Source organism: Mustela lutreola, chromosome 7 (assembly GCF_030435805.1).
Source record: "Mustela lutreola isolate mMusLut2 chromosome 7, mMusLut2.pri, whole genome shotgun sequence".
Lineage (NCBI taxonomy): Eukaryota > Metazoa > Chordata > Mammalia > Carnivora > Mustelidae > Mustela > Mustela lutreola.
In genome coordinates this window covers 151,416,640-151,440,038 of record NC_081296.1, presented here as the reverse complement: position 1 = coordinate 151,440,038, position 23,399 = coordinate 151,416,640, and the positions used below count along the sequence as shown (strand labels likewise).

At 52.9% G+C, this 23,399-nt stretch overlaps 1 protein-coding gene across 1 annotated transcript in view; it reads right to left on the bottom strand.

The window, feature by feature from the left end:
- TDRD9 (tudor domain containing 9) overlaps positions 1 to 23,399 on the bottom strand; it is an 83,396-nt gene that overhangs the window by 6,894 nt on the left and 53,103 nt on the right. The window contains exons 23-33 of the mRNA XM_059183284.1: positions 23,146 to 23,319; positions 20,238 to 20,349; positions 19,065 to 19,277; positions 18,724 to 18,813; positions 17,363 to 17,623; positions 15,780 to 15,935; positions 14,979 to 15,049; positions 13,269 to 13,378; positions 12,660 to 12,756; positions 6,133 to 6,271; positions 1,822 to 1,940 (exon numbers count right to left, since the gene is read on the bottom strand). Coding sequence (XP_059039267.1) covers positions 1,822 to 1,940; positions 6,133 to 6,271; positions 12,660 to 12,756; positions 13,269 to 13,378; positions 14,979 to 15,049; positions 15,780 to 15,935; positions 17,363 to 17,623; positions 18,724 to 18,813; positions 19,065 to 19,277; positions 20,238 to 20,349; positions 23,146 to 23,319 — 1,542 coding nt within the window. The remainder of the gene's footprint in view (positions 1 to 1,821; positions 1,941 to 6,132; positions 6,272 to 12,659; positions 12,757 to 13,268; positions 13,379 to 14,978; positions 15,050 to 15,779; positions 15,936 to 17,362; positions 17,624 to 18,723; positions 18,814 to 19,064; positions 19,278 to 20,237; positions 20,350 to 23,145; positions 23,320 to 23,399) is intronic.

Sequence of the window (23,399 nt, the reverse complement as noted above, 5' to 3'; positions counted from 1 at the left end):
AGTAAGATAGTGAGGGTGAACCACGGGACAAGATCCACCAACGGCACACCCAGAGGAGCTTCCAGCCAGAACGCACGCTTCCACAGCTCAGTGATGAGACAACTCAACTTAAAAACAGGTTAAAGATTAAAACAAATATTTCACCCCAAAATACACAATCAGTTAATATAAAAAGACGCTCTCTGTCATCAGTCACTAAGAAACGCAAACTAGAACCACACCGAGCACCACGCCTTTGGCAGCCGGTTGACACGTGCGCAGACGACGGCCCCTGCTGGCAGGACGCGGTGCGCCATGGGCGCCACAGACTGCTGGCGGGGACGTGACAGGGCAGACATGTGAACAACAGTCTGGCTGTTCCTTAAGGAATTAACATGGACTCATCAGACGACCTCCCAGGGTCACTCCCAGATCTCTACCCCAGAGAGCTGAAAATCCGTGTTCACCCAGAGACCATGGACGGCCAGCGGGAGCGCCACTCAGCAGAGCCCAAACCGGCGACACCCCCACACCTCACCCACTGACAAGGACAGACACCAGAGTGTCACCCCGCAAGGGAACAGAACGTGCTACAGCACAGAGACACCGCGAACAGGCTACACTGAGTGAGGGAAGCCAGATTAAACCACCACGATGCCACTCACAGCAGGTTTTCAGGGAAAGCAAATCCAGAGAGACCCAGCGCAGAGCCACAGTCACCAGCGGCGGGAAAGGGGGGTGCCTCCAGCTCAGCAGGAATAACTTCAGTTTTTTTAAAACAGCCTTTCTGTTTTATTTATTTTTTAAAAGATTTTATTTATTTATTTGACAGAGAGAAATCACAAGTAGATGGAGAGGCAGCCAGAGAGAGAGAGAGGGAAGCAGGCTCTCTGCTTGGCAGAGAGCCCGACGCAGGACTCGATCCCAGGACCCTGAGATCATGACCTGAGCCGAAGGCAGCGGCTTAACCCACGGAGCCACCCAGGCGCCCGAGCCTTTCTGTTTTAAAAAAAAAACAGACGCCTGGGTGGCTCCGTGGGTTAAGCATCTGCCTTCAGCTCAGGTCATGATCCTCGGGTTCCGGGATCGAGCCCCGTATTGGGCTCCCTGATCAACTGGGGGGGCCTGCTTCTCCCTCTGCCTCTGTTCTCTCCCTGCTCACGCACTCTAACAAATCTTTAAAAAAACACCTTTGTTGAGATATCACTTATTACTATTAAATGAATCCACTTTAAGTATACAACTCAAGAGTTTCAGTGAATGTGTGCTGTGCGACCATCACAATTCAGTTTCAACACACCGCGTGAACTTTTGAGGCGGACGAAATGTAAGATGGAGTGACGGTCAGGGTCAGCACAGCTCTACAAACCTACTTACTACTGTCACTGAACTGTGATGCAAAACCCCCTGCGGAAGACCTAACTCGCCAGGAAGGTCACTCCTGCTGACAGAGCTCTAAGGAGCTGAAAAGGAGCATCGGTCACTGTCCCTGCTTGCCCGAGGCAGACTCCGGGGCTGCCAGGACTCAAGCCGTGCTGGGCACGGGGCATCTGACCCGCTGGGGACATTCCACACCTTCCCATGGACATTCTGGGTGGATTTCTTTCAGCTTTATAAGGACGCTTCGTGTTTTCTAGCATTGTTTCGGACCTGGGAGCCCATGCCTCGGGCAACTACCCTGAGATGGCCTGAGTGCAGGCCGGTTCTCAAACTTCGGGGAAAAGTTCACAGAAAAACACTTGCACGTACAGAACTGAAGAGAGAGAACTGAAGTTAGCCTTTCTCACAATTGCTAAGGCAGCTTCGGATATGTAATACCTTTACAGAAAGGGCACAACTTACCCTAGAAGTTTCTGACGAGCATTATCCTGTAACTGTGCAATTCTTTCTGGCCCGAGAAACTTCGACCCATTTGGCCCATCACATACCAGCTTGTTGATAGCAGCCCTGAGAATATTAATCTGTAAATAAACAGCGGCACAAATATTCATACGGTTGCATGTAACTGAATTTCATTCTACATTTAAGTAATTCATAAGCATTCAAAGCTATTCACACTCGTTCCTTAAAGATTTTATTTATTGAGAGACAATGCATGCGCACACGTGAACACGTGAGCAGGGGGAGGTGCAGAGGGAGACCGAGAATCTCAGGCAGACTCGGAGCCCAGCATGGGGTGCAATCCCAGGACCCCAAGATCGTGCGTGACCTGAGCCAAAATCAAGTCAGATGCTCAACCAACTGGGCCACCCAGATGCCCCCAGTGTTCACATTCTTATGACTATCATCGATACGGTTTCTGGACCAAATTATTAAAACACAAATAATGGGGCGCCTGGGTGGCTCAGTGGGTTAAGCCTCTGCCTTCGGCTCAGGGTCCTGGGATTGAGCCCCACGTCGGGCTCTCTGCTCAGCAGGGAGCCTGCTTCCTCCGCTCTCTCTGCCTGCCTCTCTGCCTACTTGTGATCTCTGTCTGTCAAATAAATAAATAAAATCTTTAAAAATAAATAAAATAAATTAAAATAAAACACAAACAACACCAATAACCACTCCCCTAATCTGAGAAACAGTAGTAACCGAACAAAGAAATAAGAATCAGCAAGAAAGGTTCAGAGTGTTCAGTCTAATCACCCTCGTTTAACTCGTGGGGTCACACGGTTCAAAACCTACCTGTATCATACATACTCCTCTCGCTTCGCAACATTTCTGCTGAAGCCCCGGGAGTAGCTCACCGCAGAGGTATGACAAGTCATGTTTTGTGACAGTCTCTGTCACAGATCTGTAAGAAAACTCTCCATCCTGACCAGCCGGAGATGTGCAGCGTTGCTGCATAGACGCACCGGACAACAAAGCTGCCCCCGCACAGCCAGGAGGCGCTCGCACCCCCAGCACAAGCATCTCACTGAGAAGCCCAGGCTCCGTGTGGACGGCCCGGCTTCCCGGCACGTCCCTGCTCCGCTCCCGGCTGACCCAGGGCACTGCCCCGCGGCCGCGCCATGACTCCCCAGGACCACCGCCCTGCGCCCGCGCAACCCCCAGGGCCTCTGATCAGAGCACTCTCTCAGCCTTCCTTGTTTTTCAGAACTGGACGGTTCTCTAAGGAGTTCTGCGCAAGTCTTTCATGGGATATCCCCAGTTTGGATTTGTGCGACGCTTTCCCATGGTCAGACTGAGGTGATGGGTTTTGGGGAGAAGCCCCCGGAGGGAAGTTACTTTCCCACCGCATCACACCAAGGCATGGGTGCCACCACCATGACAGAGGACTGTGACGCAGACCTTGAGCACCCAGCTGAGGTGGTGTCCACTGACTCTCCCCCTTCAAGGCCCCTCCTCTTCTGCTAGGAAGCATGTTGGTGAGTCCAGTCCACCCTCCAGGTGGCATCGCGGGCAGATTAAGCTCTGCTCCCTGGAGCAGTGTCTACAGGCATGTCTCCTCATTTGTTTACTGAGTCATTTCTATCCTTGTGGGCATGTAGACGACCGACAGTCACCTGACACTGAGTTACGGTCTGACACTAAAGCAAATGGTCCCGGCTCTGGCCAGCACGATCTCTCAGTCGGCCCCACATCCCTCTGACGTGCCCCTGTCCTTTAGTTTTCTGGGAGCTCCAAGGCTCTTCCTCTGTTCTCCCTGCTCCAACCCTAGAGAAAGCCATTTTTCCAAGGAGCCCTGGTTCCTTTCACTGGTAAATCCTATCAGAAACACAATCTGGGTATCAGGTCTGTTCAAGGCTAATGGGGTTGCGGCTCCTAGGCCCTCACACGGCTTGGTGACAGATGTCTGTATGTGAAGCCATCACGTACATACATGATACACATGTGTGCCTGTGTAAGTTAAACAGGAATTCATACGGATGACTGCCAGGCTCATGCCGTGCCCCGAGGTCCACTCCAGCCCTCCTATCCAGTCTGCAACTGCTCCCGGGACTGGCTCCCACGTGCGGGCCCCGGCCGGTTCAGCCCCAGCACCACGGACAGCAGCTGCAGAGTGAAGGAGCTGGACCATGGTGGGGACAGAGCTTACGCGCAGCTGCTTCTGGCGGCAGCTGTACAATTTCCAAAGCTCTTTTCCTCCTCAGTGCAATGGCCCGACGTCTGTGTGTCTGTCTCCATCGGGTACCTTAGCACCCCTCCTGCATGGGGACCGGTCTGTGGGTTGACCAGCGCGTGGGGTCATGTATCCAGCACCGGAGCAACTCACAGAGCAGCCCCTCTCTGCTCAAGAGCACAAGACAAGAAGCACCAGTCTGCTCACTGTCCTACGGCCCAGCCTTCCCCAGAGTGTGTCATGTGAACGGGACCATACAGCATGTGGCCTCCGAGTCCTGGCTTCTCTCCCACGGAGGCGGGCATTTAAGACTTACTCGAATCACTGCTCCTGCTTTTGTGCTGCCTTGCGTGGCTAGCGCACATGGCCTCTAAGCATCCCCTTTTGAGAGACATCTCGATCGCTCCCAGTCTCCAGCAAGTACGAATTATGAGTGAAGCCATCAACATTCACCTGTAGGCGTCATGTGCATGTAACTGTTCTGATCTCTTGGATAAACCCTCGGACGTGGGACTCTTGGACCTCATGGTAGACGCATTCAACTTCTACGAATCTTGTCTTCCAAAACAGGAGCTGCGCTCTGCCTACCCCCCAGCACCGGGCAGAGTCTCCACTGCCTCACATGCTTGCCAGCAGCCATTACTGTCAGGTTCCAGATCGAAGCTGCTGGAACAGGCACACAGAGGACTGTCCTCGTGGTCTTGATTTGCATTTCCTAATCAACAGGACGTTGAGCATCTCTTCGTGTTCACTGCTGTCCAGAGTTTCATTTAGTTACCTTTTTAAACAACCAGGTCTTCAGACTTCCTTACGTATTATGGACAAAAGTCCTTTATCACATAGATGACCGGCAAGTGTTTTCTCCTGTGAGCAGTGCACCCCTCCATCCTCTTAGCGGGCTCTTGGGCAGAGCCAAGTTTTTAATTCGGACCAAGTCTGGCTTCCCGGTTTTTTCTCTAACAGACCAGCTTCTGGTGCTGCTTCCACACTCACCGCCAAACCCAAGACCATATGCATTTTCCCCTGTATTTTCTTCTTGAAGTTTTCTCGTTTTACATTTTACAGTAACATTTTACATTTACATCTTTAAGCCGAGTACCAGCAAGTGAAAGAGCGCAGTCAGGGACACAGAAGCCGCCCCGAGCTCCGAGCTGTGGCCTCTGGGAGACAAGCCGCAACGGCCGCCCTCGGCGCCGCCTTTTCCCACGCCCTCCGACGCGGCGATGCCCGCCGCACCTACTTTGTACAACTCCTGAGAACAAAGAGGGGCCAGGCACTCTGCAGCAGTGCTGCTCAGACTACGTGAGCTGAGGGCCAGCTTTATTTCTCACTTGTGACATGCAATAAAGCTGAATCACAACAATGAAATACAAGAATAAAAGCGTATGTATACCAGCCCCAATTTTTCATTATTAGATTCAAAAGCCATAAAATTACTTTGTCAAGCTGCTTCCTAAGTTGCTGAGTGCTTAACCCTAACTGCCACTGGGTCTTCCACTTACCAGGCCCCCCCGCACCCGTGAGCAGGGGGAGGCCAGGCAAGACTTCGCTTCCCCTCTCCCACCCCAACCCAGCAAGGATGTGCAGCGGGTCTGGACTGGGCAGGAGACATGGACAGAGAGTCAGAGCAGTGCTACTGCCCTGGGGTTTACTTCCACTGCCCAGAAAAGCTTACTGTGCTGGGAGAGCCCAAGGGAGAAATTCCTAGAGCACCATCTCGGTCAGAGACTGAAGGGAAAGTGAAATAGGCAGGTGAAGAGACAGCTAGGCCCTCCAGGACCAGAGGCGCAGGTCTGTACGCAGAGTGCTGTGTCTGACGCTGCACTGTTAAATGGCTATGCTAGGGGCGCCTGGGTGGCTCAGTGGGTTGAGCCTCTGCCTTCAGCTCAGGTCATGATCTCAGGGTCCTGGAATTGAGCCTCGCATCGGGCTCTCTACTCAGCAGGGAGCCTGCTTCTCCCTCCCTCTCTGCCTACTTCTGCCTACTTGTGATTTCTCTGTCAAATAAATAGATAATCGTTTTAAAAATAAATAAATAAATTCCTGTGTAAACCAACCACGGGAGAGACACGGCTGCTCCAGCGTGACGGACACACGCGCCTTACCTCCACGATGTCCTCCACGCTGAGCTGAACGTCAAAAGCCAGCTCGATGTCATGCTCCGGCAGGATAGGGGCCCCCGTAGTTGGGTTCCACCCCAAACCGCAGAGGACTCCAGTATAGCATTTTCCTTCCCGATCGACCCTAAATGAGAAGTTTTTAGAAAGAGTTACTATCTCAAAGTGATTAAACCACTGCTTTGGTATCACGGGAACAGGCCAGTGCAAGCACCCTGAGTCGTGCCGACCCCAGTCCAGCAGCTGATTTCATCTTTGCGTTTTCTCTTCCGGTTTTCATACCGGAAATGACGGAGGACACGCAGCTCTAAGGACAGTACATATGTCTATTAATCCATCGTTTACGTTTCTACATTTCTCACTACGTCAGATAACAAAGTTTATTTTACAGCATCAGTTTTTTCCCTACCTTCAAATTCTTCCCATGAGTTAAATTCTTGTTAGTGAGGTCTCTGCAGAAAGGGTGACACACACATTTACGGCTGTGAAAGAAGTCTGGCACTTCGTGCAAGTTTACGAGACACTGTCCCACCTTCTCCCCCCGCAGCAGCCATGCGCGAGCCCGCCCACTCCTCTCCGGCACCATGTCCCGCCACTTCCGCGTCCGAAGCCTCCCTCCCTCTCACGGTGCTCTCCCCCGTGGCCGCGGGCCGCATCTCACCAGCACCCACGCGGCCACGTTCGGCCCCATGCTCCCCACATGGACTCCTGCCTCTTCGAGTCTGGCTCCCACACAGCAAAGTGTTAGTTTTCAGAACAACTCCAGTCATCATCCTACCCCTTGCTTAAGGGCTTCCGGTGGTTTCCTGCGGCATTCTGAGCAAAACCTGAGCTACTCTGAGCCACAGAGCGTCCGGTCTCTGCTTTGCTCCCCCACGTCATCTCAAATCACACTCTCTGCCCCCTGTAGCCCTGCGCCAGGCTCCAGCCCCTCTGGCTTCCCTACAGGCCAGTTAGGCTCCTCCAGGGGGAAACCCTTCCTCCCCCTGCCATGCCCCTAAGCCCTCTGTCCCCAGGCTCCTTCTCCTGTCCCAGGCGTTAGTTTAAATGCCAGCACCATAGCCCAGAACAGGATCAACAAATAATTATATAATGAGTAAACAGATATTAACACTTAATACCTTTTTTAAAAAAGATTTTATTTACTTATTTGACAGAAAGAGATCACAAGTAGGCAGAGAGGCAGGCAGCGGGCGGAGGGGAGCAGGCTCCCTGAGCAGAGAGCCCGATGCGGGGCTCGATCCCAGGACCCTAAGATCATGACCTGAGCCAAAGGCAGAGGCTTTAACCCACTAAGCCACCCAGGTGCCCGTCACTTAACACCTTCTAAAATATTTTGTTAATTTTCTTTGACTCTCAACTCAGACTTTTTCCCCCATAATCTAGATCAATAAAGTTTTGATGAAAATAATCCAGGCAAACATAGAGCTTTCTTCTTAGCCCTAAAGACACACATACACAAACACACAAACTTCTTTTTCACTTTCATGAAAATGAAAGAGAACCCCACTTGAAGTACACTCAAAGAAGAGCTCCAGAAAGAAGAGCGCCTTACAAAACAGCCACCGATGTCTCTCTGAAGAGTATGCTCCCCCCGTTATTTTTTAACACAACATAATTTACTCTTATTTCAATTTCTAGAAAATCCTTCCAGAAAAGAAACACTAGCCCCAGGTCACCAAGGGTAAGATTAACGGCTTTCAGGATGGTTAATAAAATGCCGCATCGCCCCTACCTCACTAATGGCCACGGACACGGACACAGGTCCCCTCGCACGTGCTCACAACGCTCATCAACGAGGACAGTCCCCGAAGGCCCAGCCTTGAACTGAGCCACAGCAGGACAGTGATTCTCGGCTCATTGGCTCTAAACCTTCAGCCAACAAAGGTAACCAAGCACCGGCTTTAATTCTTTTCTTGGGATCCTAGAAACTCATGTGCAGTAATTAGGACCACAGACATATTTTTCCTTCCTTCATCATACCCATTCTGAACTGTGACAGAGAACTGCCAAAACCACGGAACAAAAGCCGTGTGTGTTCCATGAAGATATGGCCCAGGGCACACCGGAGACCTAATTCATTCTGAGACAACTTACGTAAAGGAACTCAAGCTTACGCAAGCTGACAACCGCTGTGCTCGGAAGAGCTAACGTCTCCAGACAATCAGGTTAGAAATAAATACAACAGAAGAGCCACCGCACTGAAAGCTAATAATCTAGAACACTCCCCATGTGAGCCAAGGAGGAAATGCACTTCCTCAAAACTTAAATGTGAGTCAGTGGGAAACAGCTCAGTTACATTGTAATCATCTACGGAGTTCAGCTGACCCTTGGACAACACCCGTTTAAACTGTGCAGCTCTAGCTATACGTGCATTCTTTTCAATGAATATACCAGAAAAATTCTGGAAACTTGGGAAAATAGTTCTTTCCGCGAGCTCACCTAATCACACCTACAGAGTACGGGTCCACCGACTCGAGGTCCTTGGTACGGCCTCCCCTCAACAGCAGGCTCTGTCGGTCGAGGGACAGCTGCACGCGTCAGAAATCTACTGGAATTTCCAAATCCCGCTGCAGCTGCTCTGTGGGAAGGACATGCCCTGCGATGCTGCCCGGAACGGCTCGAGTGGGGTGGACGCCATCACAGCGCCGAGCACCCGCAGGGTGCTGTCCGGCCCTGAAGGCTGCACACTCTGCATCGTGGGGAGCCACCCACTGCCCCGGCGGGCCCATGAGCTCCCGGCAGCCGTCCCTCGTCCCTCCACACAGGGGACCCTCCCAGGCAGGAGACCCTGGCCCCGGGGCTGGCAGCACGTGGCGAGCCTGGAGCTGGGCTAGACACACCCGCTGCCTGGGCCAGCCCAGCAGCACCGAGAGAGCCTCCTCCTACTCCATTCCCATCACCTCCCGCTCCCAGTATTTAAAGGCACCTCTGCACTATTCTCAAGTATTCTGAGGCTTCTTAAAAACACGAGAGTTTGGGACGCCTGGGTGGCTCAGTGGGTTAAGCCACTGCCTTTGGCTCAGGTCATGATCTCGGGGTCCTGGGATCGAGCCCCGCATCGGGCTCTCTGCTCAGCAGGGAGCCTGCTTCCTCCCCTCTCTCTCGGCCTGCCTCTCTGCCTACTTGTGATTTCTCTCTGTCAAATAAATAAATAAAATCTTAAAAAAAAAAAAAAACACGAGAGTTAGATGAAGATTTGTTTAAAGAGCAGTACGTGACTGCGCCGTAAACACTTCAGACAGGACGTCCCCGGAGAGAAGGGGGCACGCTGTACAGACGGGGTCCGGAGCTCCATCCCACGCGCCGCTGTGGATGGATCCCACGATGGCAAGCTGACACTTTCCCGAGACACATGGGGCCTGTGGTCCCGCAGCCTCGGTCTGGGTAGGACAGGGGCACTTCTGAGGCTGGTCCTAAGAGGACACAGCTGCCCCCCAGCTCTCTCGGACGCAGACCTTGGGCACCTAGCCACCACGCTGGAGGCGGACCCGGTGAGCCCACACAGAACCCCCGACAGGGAGGCCCTCAGGAGCCTCAGAGGCAGAAACGGAAGCCTCCAGCCCCAGGCCGGAGTCAACCACCAGAAGCGTGAACAGAACAGGCAGGACTCCGACCCCTGCACCACCACGGCCTCCTGCTGAAGACCCAGATGGCAAGGAGCGGGGACCAGCTGTCCCTGGGGGACCCCATCGGAGCTCCTTGCACGGCACTGCAAGGGCTGCTGGGAGGACCTGCTGTCCAGCCAACATGGAACGGACAGTAACAAAGCCCCAGCTCCCTCGGAAGCCGCTCCCGCTGGTTTCTAGCCGCTTGGCCCAGTGGGGCGGATTACTCTTTTAGGGGATTCCCCCTCCCTTGCCTCCGGGGCTGGAGCGCTGCCCTGGAAAGGCACCAGATCGGCCCGACCGGGACCCCCAGGGCTGCCCTCGCCCCACCCCGGCCGCAAGAGCTAAGCCCCGGCGGCAGGACCCGGGTGGGGAGGTAAGGGACGCGTCAGGGCCACGGACTTGCAGCACCTGCTCCCCAACCCCCGCTGCCCCTCCTGCGGACGCCGGGCTCGCGACTATGGAGCGTGTCCCTCTCACCGGGGACACCAGCACCGGGAGCCTGGAGCGGACGCGAGTGGACGTTCAAGGAAGCACGTCGGGGAAGGGACTGCGGGAGCAGGAGAACTGAAGCCCACCGAGGGCTGGGGTGCCGAAGGCCGGCCGGAGGCAATGGTGACAGGAAACCCGTGCCCTTGAGGGCAGAGCCACTCAGGCCCGAGCCCCCACTGGCAGAAAGCAAAGGGGGGGGGGCGAGAGGTGCAGAGAAGGGGCAAGGAACGGCGGCCGGCCCGGCCCGTGGTCCCAGGGGCCAGAGGGGACCCTGGCCTCTCGTGGCTCTGCTTGCTGCTGGAGATAAGCAGCCCCCCGCCCCCGCCTCTGCAGACAGTGCGCCGGGGCGACGGACCTGCCTTCCGGTCTTTAGATTGCCGTCACTTCTGACAGGACAGTGACAGAACAGGGACAGAGGTCGTGGGCTGGGACAGCCCTGTGATGGGACAGCGGCCTGCCAGCCGCCGCGACCCCACGGCCGCGCCTGGGAGGAAAAGCCGCTGAGGCAGCCGTGGGGGCCTCTCTACCCTGAATGGCCTCTGGGGCCCAGGCCTCAGGTGACAGGAGTGAGCGCACCCACAGCGGGCCCCCTTTCCCTTCAAAGCTCCTCAAATAATGGCTCCTACGGACTCATCAAATTTGAAAAAGCTCACCCAACTACTCAGAAGCAGACTTGCGAGGACAAAGTCCCAGCCCTACCTTCCCCTTCTGGGAACCACCAAGCTGAGCCTACGCGTCTGGCCACTCAGTGTCACCCACGCGATCGCAGAAACGACCCCCGCTGGCTCGTTTAAACACAACAAACTGAATACAGAGCGCCAGCTACGTGCGAAGCGCTAATACTGTCTCTGCACAAGTCTCTCCTCATAAGCTTTTGTTCTAGAAAGATGGCATTTTAAATACCAAAGACTTCCACGGTTTTTGAGTGTCTCTAACATAACCACTCGCACTTCGGAGATTTACAAGTAACACACTGTGTCACGCACGCCATCCAGAAGATCGTATTCAAGACAAAGTCCCGGCAGGACCTGAGTCCAGTGAGAGAAGCAAGGACAACATCAGCAGCGTTGGTCGGGAGGCTGCGATTCACACCGTCACTGAGTCGCCTCCCTACAGCCACACGGCAGCTTTCTTCCTTGATACACAATCCCACGTACTGGGCTAGTTTTACAAGTTTGTCTCCCCTGTGACGACGCAGAAGATAAATATCGTCAAGATACTCATCATTATTGCAGAATGAGAGAGAAGCCTAATTCCAACATTTAAAGGCATATTAAATCTCTTCGGGACAAGAGCGGGTCAGAAACAAACGCGTATGTAAATAAAGTGGGGCAGTGTCTATACAAGCCATTTTATGTCCACTCAGTGCCATACGATGCATTTTAATATTTTACTAAATATTCTACTTATTCTATTTAGTAAACATTCTATTCTAATAAATTCTATTTTCATGGATATTTACAAAGACATCATAATGCAAAAATGCTTTTATTTGTGGAAAAGACGTAGTATGACAAAAACCTAAAAACAAAAAATTCATGTAATAATTCTGAAAATACACTAAATGTTTAAAAAATGACTGGGTTTCTTCCCAGTCAGCTTTTTCCAGATTTTTCTAAGCAGTATTTTCAGTGCTAAAAAAGAACACACACGACCGTCTTCTACACCAAAAGCGACCGTGCTCCAGACCCTGAGGGGTGCGCGGAGGGCTGAGGGAGGCGAGAGCCAGGCCACCCGCCGCCAGCCACCCCAGCCGGGCGCGCAGAGCTGTGAGCTGCCCGGAGACCAGACCTTGTTTCTCCCTAGCTGCCGCCTCTCCGCAGAAGCCCATGGGCGCTTCCCCAGGGGCAACTGCTCTGCACGCACCGAGTGGAAAAGACCCGTGGCGCGGCCATCACCACGGTCAGGTGCTGCCGAAAACTCTCTTCCCGCTCACACAGTTCCCTGTGCCGAAGCCTTCAGGACGAGTCCCTGTTCCTTCAGGACAAGTCCCTGTTCCGTCTGGGCACCAGGAAGAGCCGCAGCGGGCACAACGGTCTGCCTTCTCGTCGCCCGGTTCCCGTCGCCAGGGGAATGGACAGGCAGCCTGCTGACAGCGGGGGCCAGACGACGGAGTGCCACTTTCACGTTCCCTTAGCGACAGGACAGCCACCTGCGCGTTATTCATTCCCGGCTCCTTACCTTCTTCCTCCGGCCCCGCTGCTCCCCAAGCCTCCACGCGGCCCTGTCTGCTTCAGGCAGGTTGACAGTGACGCCACCTCGGCCACACCAAAGCCCAGGGAAGCTCCGCGAGCGGCCACCAGGGCCCCGGCTAGGTGCTCCCTAAGTGCCTCCTCTCCCTCAGGGGGAAGCCGGAGACGCGCCCGCTTCTCCCACCGGGTTCGCACTTCACACAGGCTGGACGGACGGACGAACCTTAACTCGATGACCGGAGCGAACAGCGCACTGAGGAGAGCCGGGAGGCCGGGCACGTGCGGCAGCAGAGACGTCTCTCTCAGCAGCATGGTGGACCCTGTCGGACGGTCAACAGAGGCGACGTCAGGCACGGACGCTTCCCTGCGGAGCGCCGCACGCCCCTGCACACTCCTCGTCGCCTTCGCGGAGTGCGGCCTGGTCGGGGGGCGGCCCCCCGGCCCCGTGCCGCACCCCAGTCCGAGCCCAGGGCCTCCGCGGCACGCGCCCGGCCACACGCTGCCGGCCTCGCCCTGCCGGGACGTCTGGTGGGTCCCTCCTCCTCCTCCCCCCCGCCCGGCCTTTCAGGTTCATCCCGGGGCCAAACCCGGGCTGGGCTGACGGAAGGAATCAGACCCAGAACCCCATCCCCACACCCCAGAGCAAAGGGAAGGCGACATGCACCATTTCTTACACTCGGATCAGCCAAGGCGCTCAGAAGCGCCCTGCAGACGGCACAGGCCCGTGTCTCCGCCCCATGGCTGAGTCGTCCCAGCACCGGGGGCGGGGTGGGGGGCGCGGGGGGGACGGAGGCGGACAGGGCAGGCGAGGCACGAGCGCGCCCCAGCTCACCCGTCGCGTTGACGGAAAGGGAGGCCGCGACCAGTATCCTCTGGTGAAGGTCCTCGGGGGCGTCGCTGATGATGACCGAGTTGATGCTCTCCTTCTCCACCCACACACACCTGCAAGGGGCGGCGTCAGGAGACGGGCAGCTGCGTCCGACCCCCAGCTCACACGTGCCGGAGACCCCGCCACACGAGCCGGGCGCGCGCCACAGGCGAAAGCTGTCCGACATCCCGTGTCCCGTGCACCGGCCCCTGTCGTCCCGACCACCCCCTCCACCCTCGTCTCTCCTGCTCCCGGGGCTCCCGTGGGCCACGCGCTCGCAGCGCCCAGACTGCCACCTCTGCCCCTGACCTCCGGGCCGCGCCCCTGCTTCTGAGCCGGCAGGCCGGCCACCCGCCCCGCCCTTGCACTTCTCAGCAGACGCCACGCAGGAAGGGCAACCTCCACTCGTCCCCTTCCCGCGTCACTGAGTCTAGTCACACGTCACCGTTGACCCCATAAAGCGGCCTGCTTCTGCACCTCCTGCCCTGGGCGCTGCGCGGTCACGGTGTCCCCACCAGGATGACAGCGGTGACCGGCCTCAGAAGTACGCTGCTACCCGAGGAGACTTCTCCTCCCAAACTCGACGCATTCTTCTCTGGGGTCTGCCTGCCTCGAGGTGCCTACGGGCCACCTGCGGATCTTGGGAAAATGCAGGCTCTCTGCAAAGGGGCCCAGATTCTGCATTTCTGATGGGCTCCAAGAGACTCCTGGAGGGTTTCCTTGCAGCCAAAGCAATGGTATAAAATACACATCAGGCTTTCCAAGGGTCCTCAGATGAAGTCCGGATCTTGCTGTGAGGACTGTCCCCATCGGCCACCACGCTGTGGCCCTCCGCTCCCCACCCGCTGTCCTGTCTCACTGCTCGTTCTGAAGTGCAAAGTCTAACTGAGGCCAGGTCCAGGCCAAGGAACGCCCTCCCGCTGGGCCTCACCGCCCCACTCACTGACCACAGCCAACTCCTCTGCACGTCTCAGGTCCCTCTGGAAACCTCCGTGGCCTTGCATAGCCCCAGTGTACTCGGGGCCCCTCGAGATGCTTTCATAATGTCCCACAGCCCCTTCCATAACGTTCAAGAGCCTCATCGACTCTTCTCCTGAGTCTCCCTTGCACACCATCCCCACCGGACACACAATTTGGGGGTCACCCTGAGTCTCTTTGTTCACTGTTGTTCCCCTCACACCATACCCTGTTTCCGGAACACAACAGGCATTCGTAGGTGTGCAAAGTGAAAAACAATTATAATAAGAACAGAAAAAACAAGGCCCTTGTTGGAAGATACTCAAGAATGTCTTAGACAGGGGCACCTGGGTGGCTCAGTGGGTTAAAGCCTCTGCCTTCAGCTCGGGTCATGATCTCAGGGTCCTGGGATTGAGCCCCACATCGGGCTCTCTGCTCCGCGGGGAGCCTGCTTCTCCCCACCCTCCCTCTGCCAGCCTCTCTGCCTACATGTAATCTCTGTCAAATAAGTAAAATCTTTAAAAAAAAAATAAAAGAATGTTTTAGAATGACTTTCATGTTAGAAAGAGTATCTCAGATTTGGAACTAGGAGAGGAATGAGCAGGAGCTGGAAAAGGAAACATTCCAACAGTTTAAAGAAAGATCAGTTTCCATTAAACTTTGTAAATAGAGGAGCAGAGAAAAAAGAAATCCAAAGGGAACCCAAGTTACTCCTACCTGAACTTGGATATTCTGGTCAAACTATGACACTTCAGTTCATAAGGGTTAAAAGGCCCATGAAGTAGCGCCTGTAGATTAAAACACACACACACACAATGTTACAAACAGGCAAATGATCACTTAATGTACATTTTAAAAATCCAAAAGTTAGCTCATGTTTTGAAAAAGGAAGCAGCTACACGTTAGTTGTAACATCCTCAAGATGCAGTGGGGAAAACCTGCCTTGCGGTGCTTTTCTGGGATGGAGTGATTCTTTCAACCGTTTCAGTAACTCTCTTCAACAGATACATTTAAGGAAGAATTTGGACACAAAAAGGAAATACCCCCCAATACTTCAGAAGAATTATCATTCTTTTCATTGCATCAGACTAATCCGACTGAGTAGAGACCCCAAGAGCACAGGGCCACGGGCTAGGGTGGCAAGAGCGGAGCCGCCAACCAGGGGGAGGGCACGCAGCAGCCTCTTCTCAGAAACAGGCAAGTGCACCGACCCCAGTGCCCGCTGGGGCCGGGCCGCCTCCCGGGCTGGGGCGCCTCCACATGGGCCTGGTTCTCCACCTGGGCAAACCAGCACAGGCTGCCTTGGGAAAGGCTGGTTAAAACAGAAGAACTAGTCTGAGCATTTCTCTAGACCAGACCCCAGGTCCTCCCCTCACTAGATAGGCACCACTGTGAAACTAGTACCGGCCCTGCCAACCAGGACAGAAAAGCCCACCCTGACTGCTGGCTAGGACTCAGCATACAGATAACACGACTTCAAGTTTTAAGCTGGATTTTAAACCGGCTCCTGTCGATTACCTTGCAGTTGGGGGTACCGAGTTTATTGGAAGAAAAGCTCTCTAACAAAGCCCGGATCAGGTACTTTTCATCGTCCTTCACAGGCGAAGACGGAGACAGCTCTGCCATGTTGTCCGCGGGCGTGGGGAAGAGACCCTTGAGAGCTTCGTGGCTTTGCTGAGCAGAACAAACAAAGTTCATTTTGCTTAAAGGAAAAACAGTATTAAAAGTACTTTATTCCACACTAATCAAAGATTTTATAGACACAACCTTATTCTTTTCTGATTACTAGGGTCACTAAGGTCAGGAGAAAATTTTATCAAATGAGTACACTTTAAAATCCAAATTAAAGAAATAAGATAGGAAGCGCCTAGGTGACTCAGTGGGTCAAAGCTCTGCCTTCGGCTCAGATCATGATCCCAGAGCCCTGGGATCGAGCCCCACATGGGGCTCTCTGCTCAGCAGGGAGCCTCCCTCCCCGTCTCTCTCTCTCTCTGTCTGCCTCTCTGCCTACTTGTGATCTCTGTCTGTCAAATAAATAAATAAAATCTTTTAAAAATATAAAGAAATGGGACGCCTGGGTGGCTCAGTTGGTTAAGTGGCTGTCTTCGGCTCAGGTCATGGTCCCAGGGCTCCCTGCTCTCCGGGGAGTCAGCTTCTCCCTCCGCCTCTGTCCCCTACCCTGCCCAGGCTTGTATGCTCTCTCTTTCTCACTCAAATAAATTTTTAAAAAAAATTTTTTTTTAAAAGATTTTATTTATTTATTTGACAGACAGAGATCACAAGTAGGCAGAGAGGCAGGCAGAGAGAGAGAGGGGGAAGCAGGCCCCCTGCTGAGCAGAGAGCCCGATGCGGGACTCGATCCCAGGACCCTGAGATCATGACCTGAGCTGAAGGCAGCGGCTTAACCCACTGAGCCACCCAGGCGCCCCTAAAAAAAAAAAATTTTTTTAAAGCATCAATTCATCAGCCTTTACTACCTTTCAGTGATCAGAAAACTGTGGAAAAAACAGTTCTTAAAAAGACCTTTCTGTACATGAAACTTGAGCTCCACACCAGGTAACACTACCAGAATCTCAGAAGGGTTCCTCACACCTGGAAACACAAATGCCGGCCGCTCTCCGGCTACTGTTCTGCCGCCTGTTTCCCTAAACCCTCCGCTATCAGCAGAAACCACAGGACAATAAACGGCCTCCAACATCTGACTCACAGGCGGCATCTCTGAAACCTTCAAAAAAAAAATGGCTTCAGAACTGATTTTGAAAGAAAGAGTTGAAAATCATTTTGAAATACCTGAAATACTTGAAACTAGTATCTTATTGTTTTCATTAGGAGCTACGTCTTGGAATCCATTTCAGAAAAAACAACTCCCATTTTTACATCTAATTCTCATTCTAAGACAAAAATAGCCTAATAAAGGGAAACGTCAACAAAATCAACACGCAGTCACCGAAATGTCGTCTCGAAGAAACCTGCAGGCATTTCAAGGGTCCCACAACCACCACGAGCGGGAGGACAGTGCGCCCCCGCCTCTCCACGGCCCCTGCCACACACGCGCACACGCGCACACGCACGCACACTCCCACAAGGATGAAGGCACGTACCTTGGACTCATAAGGCTCCTCTGAGAGCTCTGCGTAGCCCTCCTTGATGAGGACGTCTCTCACGCTGACGGCGTCCTGGGCCCCCGCGTAGCGGTACGCGTCCACGTGCAGGACACTGTGCACCACAGAGAAGACCCTGACGAGCAGGGCGCAGCCACTCACCAGGGAGGCAAAGCGCCGGCTGGCCGCGCCGCTCCAGTGCTCACCACACACGAGGGACTTCGCCGACGGACGCATTTTGCAAATCTTAAATTCCAAGGCCTACAGGACAGAAGAGTGTGGCTGACCCGGCTTGGTAAATGAGTGAAACACTCACCCAAATACTGCTGAAATGTGGCCCTGCACGTGGGTCTTCACTGACATTCTCCTAAAAATCCTACTAAAAACAATCTTGGTCCGTTAACAGAGGAGTGGAGGAGGCGGACACGATGGAGACACACATGGACTGTTACTCGGCCATCAAAAAGGATGTGATCTTGCCATCTGCGGGATGGAGCTAGACAATATTATGCTAAGCGAAGTCAAAGAAGAACAAACACCGTAGGATTTCCCTTGTATGTGGAATCTAGAAAACAAAACAAAACAATAAACATAAAGCAGAGACACACCGAAATACAGAGTGGGCTGCCGGAAGTGAGGAGGGCGAAACGGGTGAAGAGGCGGAGGGCATCGAGGCCTCCAGTCCTGGAGCGAACAAGTCCCCGGAGCAGGAGGTGACTGCACACGGAACGTGGTCGGTGGGACCATAGTCACGCTGCGGGGTCACGGACAGACAGCAGCTACCCCTGTGCAAGCACAGCTCAGAGTAGAGTGTGGAGTCACTATGCTGAATGTCTGAAACTAACGTCCTAGTCTGTGCCACCTATAATAAATATGTAAATCATTATATGTATTTTAAAAAAACAATTTGGGGAGTAGATTGCACAAAGTGAGGATGTCATAGGTAAAGAAATTCGACGTTGCTTTTCAACCCGAACAGAAGTCTGGAATGCCTTCTGGACTGTTTCCACACTGACAGAGGCGCATGGGTACATCTAGCTCGCCCAAGTTCTAGCTGTTTACAACACAACCAAAAACCTCAGAAACAGTATTTGGAATTAAATTCACTTGAACAGCTACTTTTTTGCTAAGTGTGAAACCACACTCCATATATTTTTAACTCCCTCCACAAACAATATTGACAAAAATATCTGTGGCAATACATTTTTGGAAAAAAGCAGAAATCAAACTTGGCTGTGTGACCAGGAAAGTCCCTTCTCACTCTGAGACCTGGCCCCATCCGTGGGCTGAGGGCAGGCCGTGTGACCTCCAGGATTGTTTCCAGCCCCCGCGTTCACAGCACAGCAGCCTCCCTCCCTTACCTGAAACGGGAGTTCAAGAAGGTGACAGGGCATCTCCATCAAGAGATCCAGATCCACACGACATCTGTTACCATAGTCCACAAAGAACACCTAGAGAATGAGGAAAGGACACACTACAATACGGGGTCAGAATCACACGCCACCGGCCGGTGGCCTCACGAGGCCCTCTCTAGCTTGGAAACCTGGCAGTCTTACGACAGCAGCTAACATCCGCACAGCAGAGCTGGAATAACTTTCTACAAGACGAGTTTTCTAACTGAAAGGGTTCCACTTAACATCAGGAAAGGCTTTCTGTAAACTGCTCGTTCCCTTCGAGCAACTGGTTACACAGAGACACGTACCTCGGCAGAATTCCCAGAAACATAAAGGATTTGAGCTCTGAAGTAGCTTTCTTTATCAGAATCAGCAAAAGGAGCCAGACAGACCAGGTCTGGGTGCGGGCGGACAGGCAAAGGCAGCAGGTCCAGCCGGTTGATCTCGGCGGTGAGCTTTCTTAGAATCCCTGAGTTCTTTTCATCAATCCTGTATCCCCAGAAGTGTCCCACCTCGACGACCTAAAAAAGAAGGGGAAGGAACAGAGACGAAATCCAGAAAGGATTTTGATGTGCAGGTTACCGGAAACTCACGCTGCAGGACAGACACTGCATACCATGCTTCGCAAACTGGATTCCCCGGAACTCAAGTAATTCTACAGGCTTTAACACGTGTCTACAAACAAGGGGGTTCCCTGGTCCCCACAGTGAGGAAACAAACACGTGTCCCAGACCCCTCTTTTGGAGGTACGAGACTTGCCAGCCCACGAACACAGGACAGGCTCTGGGGCACAGAAGGCCGGACTGTGAGACCCTCTGACTGGCAACGGGCCCCGGGGGGTGGGGGAGGGGGTGAGCCCAGCCCACAGGCGCGCGAGAGCAGCAATGGCAGGTCCGGCGTGGACGCAGCCCCGGAAAAAGCAGTGACAAGCGGGAGGAGGAGGAGCAGGTGTTCCGTGGAAAAGGGCCTCACTAAGCACCTCCCACCCACGCTGTCTCCCAACCGGCCGGAGCCCAAGCTTCCAGGTAAAGCCGCTGGTGAGTGTAGTCACAGATTCACCAGGGAGCAGGTCTGTATCTGCACGGACACTGTACCTGAACGAGGAAAAGCCACACCTTAAAGGGTAACGATGCCGAGGCCAGCTCTACTGACGTGAACCGAATCACACGGCCGTACTTCACTAGGCCAGTTACAACGCTCACGTGCATTATGCTGCCGAAACTAAGGTTTTAGCATTTTAAACGGTACCTAACATTTTAAAAATTATGTTCTGATTCTAGAATGAGATTTGCTTCATTTTGTGTTGTAGCCACATTTCAATCTAACAAGTACAGTAATTCAAACCCACCCGCCTTGCCTCGATCATGAAGGTGCTCAGGCCATGTGAGCACAGGTGTACGAGACTACCTTCATGTCTACAACGTGACAGTGCTAGGTTAAGAAGATGGAAAAGCTCTAATGACTCAACCACAGCATCTCACCTCTGTGACATCAACAGTCAGGAGGAGATCTGTAATTGTCCGGGATCTGTCTAATGCGTTAAAGGAGACTTGCATAGGATCTACTGTCTGCTTCTGAAAGTCCACATTCACCCTAGGGAACGTGATTAAAAAAAAAAAAAAAAAAAAAAAAATCAAGTATTGAAAGAAAACATGCTTACATGTGTGAAGCTATCGCCCCAACTATTCCATTGCTAATATAAGAAAAGAACATTTTAAGAAAATACCTAACCTGGAGATAACTAATTTGATTTTCAGTGACTTCCTGAGCTGCCCTGGAGGTCCGTGCACCCCCCGAGTTACACACTACCCTTCAACAATGGATTCTAATGTCAAGACTCTGCCAGCAGACTGACTTCTAAGGGTACACATTCTAAATCTAACACCAGCAGTGTTTCCTGATTTCCGGCTTCAGAGGAGAACTTGACCTTTTGGCAAGTACCAGAATCCATGCCCAGCTCAATGCCGTTAGAAAAGACATGCATGATTTTCTAATAAACCAAGGGGTTAATCATTCATCTCTTAAAATAATAACATAGTGGGGCGCCTGGGTGGCTCAGTGGGTTAAAGCCTCTGCCTTTGGCTCAGGTCATGGTCTCAGGGTTCTGGGATCGAGTCCCGCATCGGGCTCTCTGCTCCACAGGGAGCCTGATTCTCCCTCTCTCTCTGCCTGCCTCTCTGCCTACTTGTGATCTCTGTCTCAAATAAATAAATAAAATCTTAAAAAAAAATGAGAATACATTCTCTTTTTAAAAAAAAAAACACACAGTAAACACTCAAGTTTGAGAATGTGAAATACAAATTTGATAAAAATGGAATGTCCCTTTCCTAATGCTCTTATTAATAACTAAGATGAAGAGGAAGAATTATACAAGAGACCCTGACCCAACTTTCTCCCAGCTTTCAGATCCATTTCTGAGAGTGACTCAGGCAAAGCTACCAGCAGGAAAGTTCCTCCCTGTGTTACAGACCTAACTCCGGGGCACTCCAGAGTAGCAGAATCTAACCCTCTCCCACGGGACGAGACCCAACGGGACATATCTCCCTTTCTCACCAACTCCCTCAAACTCCTGTCAAGTTCCTCATGGAATTAAAAAGATCACAAGTAAGAAAGGATGACTGAGAATTCCTACACATGGTACTTGGAAAGTGTGACCATAAAGCAACGGAATCCATTCTAAACCCCAAAGGGCGATTTAATGTGGTCCAAGAAAAGAAAATCCACACACGCCCCGTGAGCTGCCGAACGGCGAGCGCCACCACGCGGGGCCAGCCACGCCGGCCGCGCAGCCTCCCTGTTCCTCCGCGAGGAGAAGGCAGCTGGCGCTGGCCGGCCCCCGGGCGCTGCTCCATCCCACCGTCCACTCTGCTGAGAGCAGAGATTAGGACAAAGAAAGGAAACCAAAACCAGGTCTACTCCCCGCCGTCTAAACCGACAATCACTTACATGATCCCGCTCAGCCTCCTCAACAGCCTTACACAGACACAACTCAGTAGGCAAACAATTTTTTAATGGCCAAAAAGACTTGAATAGCGATTTCTTTGAAGAAGACACACAAAAGGCAAACAGGTCCGTGAAAAGGTACTCAGTATCACTGGTCATCAGGGAAATGCAAAGAAGAACCAGGACAAGGTATCAGCTCGCGGCCGACCGAATGGCCGTCGTCAAGGAGACAAAGGCTGGCCTGGGCACAGAAGGAAGGAAGCCCTCGCGCGCTGGTGGGACTGCAGACCGGTACAGCCACTACGGGACACAGTATGGACGACCTTTAAGAAATTAAAAGGAAAAAAAAAAAAGAAAAGAAATTAAAAGGAGGGCGGCGCCTGGGGGGCTCAGCGGGTTGAGCCTCTGCCTTCGGCTCAGGACATGGTCTCAGGGATCATGGGATCGAGTCCCGCATCGGGCTCTCTGCTCAGTGGGGAGCCTGCTTGCTTCCCCCCCCCCCCTCTCTGCCTGCCGCTCTGCCCACTTGTGATCTCTGTCAAATAAATAAATAAAATATTTAAAAAAACAATGAAAAGGAGAACCGCCACACGATGCAGCAATTCTACTTCCGAGTATATAGCTACTAGTGACAAAAACACTACCTCAGAAAGACCCTGCACGTGGCAGCAGCAGGTCCAATAACCGAGACGCGGACCAACCCCCGCGTCCATCACTGGAAAAAGGAGCTGCACCACACATGCACTAGAGTATCTCTCAGCCACAGAAACAAGAAAACTACCATTCGCGACAACATGGATAGATCGCGAAGGCAATATGCTAAGTGAAATAAGTCTGACAAAGACAAACACTGTGTGGTCTCACTTACGTGTGGAATCTATTTAAAAAAATAAATAAACAAAACTCACAGAAAAAGAGACCAGACTCGAGGGGCCAGAGGCGGAGGTGGGAGAAGGGGGTGCGGGAGCAAACCGGTCAAAGACACAAGCTTCCGGTTCTGTGCTAACCAGTCCTAGGACAGACTGTGCAACATGCTGCCTGCCGCTAACACTGCTGTAAGACATAAAGGACAGCCATTAGGAGAACAAACACTGAGCATCCTTGTCACACGGAGAAGTTTCTGTGTTAGCGGAACATATTGTGGTGGTCATTTCACAGCACAGGGAAATCAAACCACCTCCTGAACACCTACACCTGAACTTTCACAGCGATGGACGGCGATTATTTTGCAACAGAGCTGAAAAGGCAAACAAATGAAAACAGCACCAAGGTTCAGAGAGGTCAAGGAATGTGCCTAAGTACACACAGCCAGGAGGTGAGGAAACCAGGACTCGGGCTGTACAGCCTGTGCTGCGCGTGTGAACGCAAGCGAGGCGCATGTGAACACGGCCTCTGACCCCGTGCGAGCAGGCGGACAGAGCCCCGTGCGGCCAGCCCCGGGGGTACCTGGTGCTCCTGAGCTTCGAGACAGCCCCGCCTTGCACCTTCCCTTCGATCTCCTCTGCAGAGTGCACGTTCAGTTCAAGGGAGACCTTCAGCTGAGACATCTTAATGGCCATATACACTGCAGGAAGGGTTTTAAACCTCTCTGTCGGGTTACGTGAAAACTCCACAAAGGCTCTGCTCCACAAAGAGAAAGAAAAAAATTAGTTGTATGGGCATCTGGGAAAAAGGAGCTAAGTGCATATTAATCTCTCTCA